Source organism: Sebastes fasciatus, chromosome 7 (assembly GCF_043250625.1).
Source record: "Sebastes fasciatus isolate fSebFas1 chromosome 7, fSebFas1.pri, whole genome shotgun sequence".
NCBI classification, from domain to species: Eukaryota; Metazoa; Chordata; class Actinopteri; order Perciformes; family Sebastidae; genus Sebastes; species Sebastes fasciatus.
In genome coordinates this window covers 1,204,480-1,216,822 of record NC_133801.1, presented here as the reverse complement: position 1 = coordinate 1,216,822, position 12,343 = coordinate 1,204,480, and the positions used below count along the sequence as shown (strand labels likewise).

The following is a 12,343-nucleotide window of genomic DNA, read 5'->3' as shown; positions in this document are numbered from 1 at the left end:
ACATGTTAAAGAGCAAAACACTGAACCCTAAATTAGGCTAGGTTGTTTTTTATTGTCCCACAAATGAAATAGTTAATTGTTAATTTGTTAATTTGTTAAATTGTTAATTGTTAATTTCTTAATTTTTTAATTTCTTAATTGTTAATTTGTCAAATTGTTAATTGTTAATTTCTTGATTGTTGATTGTTCATTTGTTAAATTGTTAATTGTTTAATTGTTAATAACTTAAATTACTCCTGATGAGACCAACCAGATCAGTCTGTGTTCTATACATTCAAAATCTCACTGGAGTAAAAGTACAAAAGGATTAATGTAGTTAGAGTATTAAAGTAAAAGTACTCAGAGCAGAGTGTTACATTAAAGACAGGTGATGTATTTGGGGTCATACTTTGTGCACATGTTATTTCTGGATAATAAATTATATTATATAAAGTTCATCATTCTCATCATCAATGTGGACAGATTTGATCAGATCTGTGTGAGTGCAGGCTTTTATTTTGAAGGGGTGAGTCGGAAGTGTGGTACTGAGTGTTGCGGGTTTGACTCCTCCGTCTGCGGGCTGTCTCTCTCTCTCCATCCCGCAGCAGGTTGCTGTGACCCGACAGGATCAGCTGCACGGACCCCCTCTGGACTGAACCGAGCCGAACCGAGCCGAACCTGCAAGAGGAGCCCATCCCGAGCCGAGCCGAGTTCAGCCCGCAGTCAGTCTGCTCCGCGGGGAGTCTGCAGCTGTATGGAGGCTCAGGGGTGCCCGAGGAGCGTCCCGGTGCTGGTTCTGCTGCTCTGCTGCACCGCAGCTCCGGGACACGCCGAGAGGGTGAGTGAACGCACACACACACGCACGCACGCACGCACACACACACACACACACACACACACACACACACACACATTTACACAAACACGCATGCGCACAGATGATGGGGTTAATACAAGTTTATTAGAAAAACAAACTGGGATTTTATTGTGAAAAATCTGCAAGATTTTTTTTTTTTTTAAATGATTTACTTTGTGTTTTATTGTGACAGTCACTGTGATTCACATCCTGTTATCAGCTCCTCAGCGTGTGTGAGAGGTGATCAATAACTCTGATTCGATTGGTCCGATTCACCGGCTACTTTCATTGGAAGAAGAGTTGTCAACGCTGCACACGAACACAGTTACTTCGGTTGTTCCACCGTCCGCCATTTCCTCTACTCGGGATAGCTACCGATAGTAACCGATAACTACCAATAGTAACCGATAGCTACCGATAGCTACCGATGGTAACCGATAACTACCGATAGCTATCGATAGTAACCGATAACTACCGATAGTAACCGATAGCTACCGATAGCTACCGATAGTAACCGATAACTACCGATAGCTATCGATAGTAACCGATAACTACCGATAGTAACCGATAACTACCGATAGCTACCGATAGTAACCGATAACTACTGATAGCTACCGATAGTAACCGATAACTACCGATAGCTACCACTAGCTAATGATAGCTACCGATAGCTACCGCTAGTAACCGATAACTACCGATAGCTACCGATAGTAACCGATAACTACTGATAGTAACCGATAACTACCGATAGCTACCGATAGTAACCGATAACTACCGATAGCTATCGATAGTAACCGATAACTACCGATAGTAACCGATAACTACCGATAGCTACCGATAGCTACCGATAGCTACCGATAGTAACCGATAACTACCGATAGCTACCGATAGTAACCGATAACTACTGATAGCTACCGATAGTAACCGATAACTACCGATAGCTACCACTAGCTAATGATAGCTACCGATAGCTACCGCTAGTAACCGATAACTACCGATAGCTACCGATAGTAACCGATAACTACTGATAGTAACCGATAACTACCGATAGCTACCGATAGTAACCGATAACTACCGATAGCTATCGATAGTAACCGATAACTACCGATAGTAACCGATAACTACCGATAGCTACCGATAGCTACCGATAGCTACCGATAGTAACCGATAACTACCGATAGCTACCGATAGTAACCGATAACTACTGATAGCTACCGATAGTAACCGATAACTACCGATAGCTACCACTAGCTAATGATAGCTACCGATAGCTACCGCTAGTAACCGATAACTACCGATAGCTACCGATAGTAACCGATAACTACTGATAGCTACCGATAGTAACCGATAACTACCGATAGCTACCGATAGTAACCGATAACTACCGATAGCTACCACTAGCTAATGATAGCTACCGATAGCTACCGCTAGTAACCGATAACTACCGATAGTAACTGATAGCTACCGATAGTTACCCATAGTTACCGGAGAAAACAAAAGCACTATCCTCTTCCTGTTTTGGATGATACACTTTGTTTGTGGCCTAAACGGAGCCTTCCGGAGGTCGTACCCGGTGATCGTACCCAGTGATCGTACCCGGAGATCGTACCCGGTGATCGTACCCGGTGGTCGTACCCGGTGATCGTACCCGGTGATCGTACCCGGAGATCGTACCCGGAGATCGTACCCGGTGGTCGTACCCGGTGGTCGTACCCGGTGATCGTACCTGGAGATCGTACCCGGTGATCGTACCCGGTGGTCGTACCCGGAGATCGTACCCGGTGATCGTACCCGGAGATCGTACCCGGTGACGCAGTGACAGTGAAGCTTATAGTGAATCAGTCTAAACGCCGATGATGCCGTTATTCTATAGACATTACATTGTCCATCAACATTTACTTCATAAGTTAAAGCTAAGCCTGGTCTACAGCCACTTCAGTGATGGCGTGACGGTCTGTCCTGCACTTTGTTCCAGACTGAAACATCTCAACTATTATTGGATGGATTGTGATGAAATGCGGTTCATCATTCATGTTCCCCTCAGGATGAATTGTAATAACTGTGGTGATCTTCTGACGTTTCATCCAGCGCCGCCGTCGCCGGGTCTCAGTTGGGTCAATGTGGCGCCGCCAGCAGGTTCTTTAGTGGAATGTCTCAGCAGCGTCTCTGTGGACATGTCATCGGGTTTAAAACACGTCTTCACCTTTAGCTGAGAGTCATGTGACCCCGCAGGTCTTCGTGGTCCCTGGAGAGTCTTTATTTTATCAGCAGGTTGATCTGGCAGAAATAAAAGAATGCATAAAGAATGTCAGACAGGAAATAAAACCTGTCTGTCTGTCTGTCTGTGTGCAGTCAGTCAGACAGTCAGTCAGACAGTCAGTCAGACAGTCAGTCAGACAGTCAGTCAGACAGTCTGGTCTCTGGCTGTTGTTTTAGTTCGTCTGTTTCAGCCTTTTGTCCTGATCCGCTGTTATTACTGACCAACACACACACGCACGCGTGTGCACGCACACACGCACACGCACACGCACACGCACACACGCACACGCACACACACACACACACACACACACACACACACACACACACACACACACACACACACACACACACACACACACTGTGATCTGATCTGCTGAGCTGCAGTGAAAAGAAAAGTCTCTCAGCAGCACAGGAAACATATAGATTAAATATTTTCATCTGACAACAACCATCAACTCATTTTACACTTATAATATATATATATATATATATATATATATATATATAAACATACACAGTGTTATATAAATGCAGTGGTGGAAGCAGTATTCAGATCCTTTACTGCAGTAGAAGTACCAATACCGTACTGGGAAAATACTCCACTACAGTCCTGCATCCTGTTAATCTGTTAATTTGTTAATTGTTAAGTTGTTAAATTGTTTAATTGTTAAATTGTTTATTTGTTAATTTGTTAAATTGTTAAATTGTTAAATTTCTCCTGATGAGACCAGCAGCTCTCTGCAATCAGTGGTTGTGTTATATAATGTGTTATACATACATATACAGCGTTATATAAATGCAGTGGTGGAAGCACGATTCAGATCCTTTACTGCAGTAAAAGCACTAATACCACACTGGGAAAATACTCCACTACAAGTAAAAGTCCTGCATTCAAAACCTTAACCTTAAATTAAATACTTTCATTTGACGACAAGCATCAACTGATTTTACACTTTTTAAATTCAAGACAGAAATTCATCAAAAGCACATTAAGCTTCTTTGTTTAAAATCATCAGAGGCGTTAACACTCAGCTGGTCAGAAATCAGGTTTCTGTCACATATATTCAGGGGCATTGCAGATTTTCTGAATTGTTTACACACATTTCTTTAAATAAGCCAAATGCATTAACAGATCTCTGCACCCGTCTCACAAGGACAGGTCGTCCACTAACAGATGAACCCCTAAATCATGTCCACATGTTGAAGTGTCTTTGAGCACAACACTGAACCCTAACTCAAGTTGTATTGTCCCACAAGGGGAAATTAGTTCATTGTTAATTAGTTCATTGTTAATTAGTTAATTGTTCATGTATTAATTGTTAATTAATTTGCGATGAATCGTGATTAACTATGGACAATCATGCGATTAAATATTTGAATGGTTTGGCAGCCCTACTAAAAGCCTTATCCACACAGCAAGTCTTTCTGTCTTCTCTTTCACCAACAGCGTGGGAATAAATAAATATTCCTGTGACACATCTCTGAACCTCTGATGAAATATCTCAGGTGTTTTAATGATATCTGAGAAGAGAGTTTACTTTTCTCCAAACATCTGCAGAAACCAACTCATGTGGACTTTATTATTATTTGTTCAGTAGAATAAATGTTTTTTACGTCTTAGTTTTTGTTGTACACTTCCACACTGAGGTTTGTACGGGAGGTCATGAGGGTCAAAATGAAATCTGATGTTCAGTTCAGAGTCTGCAGGTCTGATTCTGTGTGAGACACCTGAACCGTCGCAGTAAAGTCCCACGATGCACCGCTGCAGGACTTGTCAGGACATCGATGTGAGACAAGGAATGAAGATAAGACGACATCAGACCTTCATCGGACTGCCTGTCTGTCTGCCTGTCTGTCTGCTTGACTTTATAACACAGGAAGAGCAGTGTTACACCTGCAGGACACATAAAGCTGTTTGGGTTTAAACCCACAGAAATATGTCTGACAGATAAAGACTTCATGAAGAAACACGTTCAGCTACTTCACTGCAGTCTAAACCTGAGATTAAGTTCAGTCAGGACTAAACTGTACTACTGTTACACCTGCAGGAGTCACATGACGATGGAGATCCCTAACCTTAACTAAGACGTCGCTTTAACCCAAAACCGCTTGTTTCACAGTGGTGGAGAGTAACTAAGTACATTTACTCAAGTACTCGTTCTTTACTTGAGCATTTCCATGTTCTTCTCTCCACTGATTGATCATTGATCAGAGAACTGATTAGAAATAGATAAATCACAAAGAGTAGATGTTGTAAACATTGAATTGTTTTATTGTAAACTACCAGTCCTGAAGAGACTTGGACCTGGACCTGGTCCTGGTCCTGGACCTGGACCTGGTCCTGGACCTGGTCCTGGTCCTGGTCCTGGACCTGGTCCTGGACCTGACTGAGAAACTATAGAATATTAAAGTTCTGCTTGTCTTCTGTCTGTCTGCAGGTGTGTCACTGCAGCGGGAAGTCTCTCTGTCACTGTGACGGGGTCAAAGGTCAAAAGGTGAGAAGATCTATCTATCTCTATCTCTCTATCTCTCTCTCTATCTATCTATCTATATCTCTCTCTCTATCTCTCTCTCTATCTATCTATCTATCTCTCTATCTATCTCTCTATCTCTCTATCTCTCTATCTCTCTCTCTATCTCTCTATCTCTCTATCTCTCTCTCTATCTATCTATCTATATCTCTCTCTATCTCTCTATCTCTCTATCTCTCTCTCTATCTCTCTATCTCTCTATCTCTCTCTCTATCTCTCTCTCTATCTATCTATCTATATCTCTCTCTCTCTCTATCTATCTATCTATCTATCTATCTCTCTATCTCTCTATCTATCTATCTATCTCTCTATCTATCTATCTATCTCTCTATCTATCTCTCTATCTCTCTATCTCTCTATCTCTCTATCTTGAACCCCTGGGCTGCATCCCAAAACTCTTAATTGCATCCCTGTTCCCCTCACTTGCGTCTCATCCTTGCGTCTTAGTCCCTCCCACCAGGGAAGCATGGAGAGACGCAAGGAAACCATGCGAGGAGAGAGGAAACGAGGAAATACGATTTAAGCGACATGGGACGGTCGTTTCCTCTGAAGCGTCACGTGAAGCGACGTCCGTTTCTGATGACAGCAGCAGCTGATCACATCTGGATCAGCTGTCAGTCAACTTTAACAGCTGTTTGTGTCTGAACTGTACTAATACTAATAAAGACAAGTGCAAGCTGCAGCCTGTATTTCTACTGAGTCCTGCTTAGAGGCTCAGGAACCATCTCTACTGGATCAATAACTTTATATTATTTATTCATTATTAGCGTCTGTAGTTATTGATATTCTGATTGTGAGTTAATTATTTCATAACCCAGAATATGACTATGGTGTTTTTTGAACACTGGACATTATTTATTAGGCTAAAGGGAAAATGTAAATGATGTATATCAAACCCGACATTCAGGAATCATCAGCCTCATGTGACTGAATGGAAATGAGGATAAAGGATGTAAAAGGTGTTTGTTGCTGACAGACAGACTCTCCTTCTCTCTCTGACTTTAATAGAATCATTAATAAAAGTTAACGGGGAAATAACAGATCATGAAAAGAGAAATCATTCTAATAAATGCAGAAAGTGATTTCAGACTGTTAGTCAGGTTTTATAAAGCTCTCTCAGTGTCAGGCTGCTTCACTGACGCTGTGTGAAGCAGAGATACTGCAGGTCCTTCTGCTGCTGCTCAGAGCTTCAGTTAACACAGATTATAACTAGATGGTGAATCAGAAGACAACTAAACTATAAAACCTTTAATCTGTGATCTGTCTTCACTCCGGTATGAAACTCAGTGATGTTGAGAGGTAAAGTTATCAGATCAGTCTGATCAGCAGCAGCGTCCAATCAGTAACTGATATCCAATAAGGGGGCGTGTCGGTCGGCAAAAGACTTCCGTGCAGGATACACTGGTGTATCCTCGCTCATAGCTCCTCCGGCAAGCCTCCTCGATCCTCGATCCTCGCTCCTCGATGCACAAATAAGGGCTTTGGGACGGTCTTCAAAATGGCGCACCAGAACTAATTCCGGTTCAAGCGAGGATCGAGGAGCGAGGAAATGAAAATTGAGAGCTTTGGGATGCAGCCCTGGTGTTTCCATCCTGACTAGTTGGATCTCACTGTCTCTGGATCAGTTAGTGTCTGCGGTCTGCTGCCGTCCGGTGGTGACCTGCGGTCACTGCAGACATCAGTTACAGTACCAGGACCTGATCTGGGCTCTGCTGGTGTGGACTCAGGTCTACTGTAGAGATCCTTAACAGTACCAGGACCTGATCTGGGCTCTGCTGGTGTGGACTCAGGTCTACTGTAGAGATCCTTAACAGTACCAGGACCTGATCTGGGCTCTGCTGGTGTGGACTCAGGTCTACTGTAGAGATCCTTAACAGTACCAGGACCTGATCTGGGGTCTGCTGGTGTGGACTCAGGTCTACTGTAGAGATCCTTAACAGTACCAGGACCTGATCTGGGGTCTGCTGGTGTGGACTCAGGTCTACTGTAGAGATCCTTAACAGTACCAGGACCTGATCTGGGCTCTGCTGGTGTGGACCCAGGTCTACTGTAGAGATCTTTAACAGTACCAGGACCTGATCTGGGGTCTGCTGGTGTGGACTCAGGTCTACTGTAGAGATCTTTAACAGTACCAGGACCTGATCTGGGGTCTGCTGGTGTGGACTCAGGTCTACTGTAGAGATCCTTAACAGTACCAGGACCTGATCTGGGGTCTGCTGGTGTGGACTCAGGTCTACTGTAGAGATCCTTAACAGTACCAGGACCTGATCTGGGGTCTGCTGGTGTGGACTCAGGTCTACTGTAGAGATCCTTAACAGTACCAGGACCTGATCTGGGCTCTGCTGGTGTGGACCCAGGTCTACTGTAGAGATCTTTAACAGTACCAGGACCTGATCTGGGCTCTGCTGGTGTGGACTCAGGTCTAATAAATTTGCGTACCAACTATACTGGAGTTTATTAGGGTGTAATGGATGATTACTGAGGTCTGATGTGGATTGAATAAACTAAACTAATTAAAGTAAAACTGTCCTTTCAGAAAATAAGATAATGTAATAATAATAATAATAATAATAATAATAATAATAAATAAAAAAGAGTAAAACGATACCAGGAGATTTTAAAAACTGTTTTTTTTAAAAAGTACGAGATCTGAGTTCAGCTGCAGCGGAATCTGAAGTCTTTGTGTCTCAGGTGAGGTGGTACCTGAGACCACCCAGGTGTGAACTCTGTGATCTCAGGTGTGTTCAGCAGGAGAATAAAGGCTGGTTCCTCTCTGCTGAACATGAAACGTCCGTCTCTTCACTCAGGAACCTGAATGCACCTGGACCACAGCCAGGATCTACTGTACACCTGAGTTTACCTCACATCATCTGAGTTTACCTGAGTTTACTGCCTCTGTGGACAGCAGGTGAACTGACCCAGGATCTGTTCTATACCTAAGTTTACCTGACGTCACCTGAGTTTACTGCCTCTGTGTGGACAGCAGGTGAACTGACTCAGGGTCTGTTCTATACCTGAGTTACTTGTGTAACTTGAATTCACCTGAATTTACGTGCTGAACTGACCCATGATCCTCATTACACCTGGTTTTACCTGTTGATGCAGCTGATCTCAGTCAGCTGTATGAACTGACCCCGGATCTGTTCTACACCTCATGAGGTCTACTGTACCTGTGTTTTCGTCCTCTGCAGGGTGAATCTGGTTACCTTGGATACGACGGACTTCCTGGAGTTATCGGTTACCCAGGAAACGAGGGCCACCAGGGCTCATCTGGAGAAAAGGTAAAAAACATCTGAACTGAACACAGCAGATAATAATAATAATGAGAGATTATTAATGTTGTTATTTTACTTGTTGAAACAGGATGAGGAGTTCGTCAGGGTTCTCTGCGATATCGATATCAGAAAGGCCTCCGATACAGAATAAAATGCTGGATCGGGTATCGACGAGTATGCGAGTCTGCACGATCCGATATCACGTTGTCATATCATTTATCAGCTCATTTACGCTACACAGGAACAACGCGTGTCGCTCGCTACCCGATCCGTTCGCCTGGCCCGATCGGTACTGAGCATGTGCAGCTCTCAACAGAGATGAGAAAAGCAGCGAGATGGTTCACTCCTCAGCTCCTTCCATCATCAGCTCCTTCCATCATCAGCTCCGGGAGAAAAGATCGATGATGGAAGGCGCTGAGGAGTGAACCATCTCGCTTCTTTCTCTATCTCTGTTGAGAGCTGCACCTGCTCAGTAGTGAGTGTAAAGTTAGCCAGAGCCAGAGCATATTCGCAACATGGCAGTATTGTACACTGTAAAATCCCAGCAGTAAAATGGCAATGTGTTTTTAACGCACTGGTATCGGATCGGTACTCTGTACCAGTCGATACCCGAGTTCAGGCATCGGTATCGATAATGAAGAAATGCTATCGGAACAACTCTGAAACACAAAGCTTACGACAAGTTGGTCTTGATTTCTTAGCCAGGAATTGACATTGTCCCATCTCGTTTAATATCAAACATTTACGGATAAAACAAATAAATGATTGTGTTTGATGGTTCTTGTTTATTTGTCCTCAGGGTGACCAGGGAGCAGCAGGAAGTTCAGGACTGAAAGGCTCTCGGGTATGAATGACCTCATAAAACTGCCTCTTTTAAAGGGATAGTTCTGGTGTTTCTCAGTGGGGTTGTATGAGGTACTTCTCCATAGTAGGTGTATTACTAACAGTAGATGACAGTCGGCGTGCCCCCAGCATCGAGAAACAGACAAGAACACCAACACCGGAGCAAAGCAACACAGCGCTGTGGACGGGGATGGCAGAAAAACTTATTTTAGCCACCTAAAAGAAAGACTCAGCTACAAAAATCTATATTTTCTTTAAGTGTACGCTTTATTTAGAATATTTTCACCGCTTTATCTCCCCGTCAGGCAGCCCTTTCCGACGGAGAACTGAACTGAAAGTGAAACTTATCTCTGCTCTCTCCACAGCCAGCCAAACAGTACAGATACGTTTCACTTTCAGTTCAATTCGCCGTCAGAAAATATTCGAAATACAGCGTACACTTAAACGGATATAACATTTCTGTAGGCGAGTCTTTCTTTTAGGTGGATAAAATAAGTTTTTCTGACGTCCCCGTTCACAGCGCTGTGCTGCTCTGCTCCCGTGGCACGCCGACCGTCATTTACTGTAGGTAATACACCTGATGGTATCCCTTTAAGAGCAGATTTAACAACAGTAAACAACAGTATCATCTGCATACAAGTGGACGTTTGTGTGTCCAAATTAATACACCTACTATGTAGAAGTACCTCATACAACCCCACTTCTAAACACCCAAACTATTCTTTTAACCTGCCTGAATATTCTTTTATTTGAGCATCGTTTTATCCAGAATTCGTCCGGACAGATTAGTTATCTTTGTAAACTTGACTGAATAGTGATGAAATGTGTGAAGGTATGTCTCTCTATGTTCTCCAGGGTATTCCAGGGAGACCAGGTTTCCCAGGACCTCCAGGACTGCCCGTAAGAACCATCACATAACATTCATAGTTGTAGGTATAGGCAGATAGATTCTCAGTTTCTGAAAAACACCGTTGTTGTGTGTGTGTTTTCTCTCAGGGACAAAACGGACTTGAAGGACCCATCGGCCAACAAGGACTCCCAGGATGCAATGGTACAAAGGTAGGCCCACCACCTCTTTATGTCCCCATTAATCTGGTTATTCAGATCATTACTATCTCAAAGGTGGACAGGAAGATACACTTGTGCATCATCTGCAAATACATATTATGTCCTCTAATGATGTGACTAGTTATTAGAAGCATGTAAATGGAGAATGGAACAGGACCTAGAATCGAGCCCTGAGGTGCACCGCCAGTACGCTATCATAGACAAAATGAAACTACAAGTTTCATTCATTCCAGCGTGATTATTGAGGTGATTGAAGGGTGAAATACAACAACAGGACTATCAGGCAATATGACCTTTTACCGTTTTCAGAATCCAGTGATTGAATAATTACTTTTAAGCTCCCTGGCTCTGCAGAGGAGGATCTATCACCTGACCTCCTCCACACAAACACTGATTCATGTATTGATTGGTGTCTTCCAGGGGGACGTTGGTTACCCAGGATTCTCTGGGGTTGCAGGACCTGTTGGCCTTCAAGTGAGTGCTAACTACTACTTCCTCTACAAAGCCGTGATTGGATGCCAATACTTCCTGTTTACCTGAAAAAACATTTTAATCACTGCAGGCTGAAGCTAAGCTAATTAGCTCTAAAGCTAACTATGCTATTGTGTTTCAGGGTCGACCAGGACTGCGAGGTGCAAAGGTAACACCTGAACCGGGCTGCTCTCACACACCGCTCGTAGCTTTACCTACGAAAAAGCACTGAAATTCATATATGTATCTCACAAAATCAATTTGTATTTTGGTGTTTCTGTAACTATGGGCGCTTTTTAAGTCCTAGCAATGAAATTATGTTAAAATTTGCAGTGCAATGCTTGATAGATATACATACACAGAGTTATCACCCACCTTGACATAAAAACGACTGTATTTATATGTGTAATTTACGTCGTAGAACAACATTTATTCCAGTATTTTTCAAGTATTTTTGCCTTTATGGTGGGGATAGTAGAGAGGTGACAAGCGTGGGTTTACTCCGGGTGCTCCGGTTTCCTCCCACAGTCTAAACACATGCAGGTTAGTGTGGGTTTACTCCGGGTGCTCCAGTTTCCTCCCACAGTCTAAACACATGCAGGTTAGTGTGGGTTTACTCCGGGTGCTCCGGTTTCCTCCCACAGTCTAACGACATGCAGGTTAGTGTGGGTTTACACCGGGTGCTCCAGTTTCCTCCCACAGTCTAACGACATGCAGGTTAGTGTGGGTTTACTCCGGGTGCTCCGGTTTCCTCCCACAGTCTAACGACATGCAGGTTAGTGTGGGTTTACTCCGGCTATTCCGGTTTCCTCCCACAGTCTAAAGACATGCAGGTTAGTGTGGGTTTACTCCGGGTGCTCCGGTTTCCTCCCACAGTCTAACGACATGCAGGTTAATGTGGGTTTACTTCAGGTGCTCTACTCTATTTTTCTGTTTCTGGTTTCAGGGAGACTTGCTCGTCTTCCCCGTCACTCAGGATATTAAAGGAGCAACAGGACCGCGAGGACGAGACGGAGAAAACGTCAGTCACTGTCACACATTTAGTGCTCACTCTGGTC

At 43.6% G+C, this 12,343-nt stretch overlaps 1 protein-coding gene across 1 annotated transcript in view; it reads left to right on the top strand.

Moving 5' to 3' along the window:
• Window positions 1-459: 459 nt before the first annotated feature.
• The window catches only part of col4a3 (collagen, type IV, alpha 3), a 43,862-nt gene continuing 31,978 nt past the window's right edge, over window positions 460-12,343 (top strand). The window contains exons 1-9 of the mRNA XM_074640910.1: window positions 460-817; window positions 5,536-5,592; window positions 8,820-8,909; window positions 9,703-9,747; window positions 10,602-10,646; window positions 10,743-10,805; window positions 11,235-11,288; window positions 11,428-11,454; window positions 12,232-12,306. Coding sequence (XP_074497011.1) covers window positions 734-817; window positions 5,536-5,592; window positions 8,820-8,909; window positions 9,703-9,747; window positions 10,602-10,646; window positions 10,743-10,805; window positions 11,235-11,288; window positions 11,428-11,454; window positions 12,232-12,306 — 540 coding nt within the window. The 5' untranslated portion in view covers window positions 460-733. The remainder of the gene's footprint in view (window positions 818-5,535; window positions 5,593-8,819; window positions 8,910-9,702; window positions 9,748-10,601; window positions 10,647-10,742; window positions 10,806-11,234; window positions 11,289-11,427; window positions 11,455-12,231; window positions 12,307-12,343) is intronic.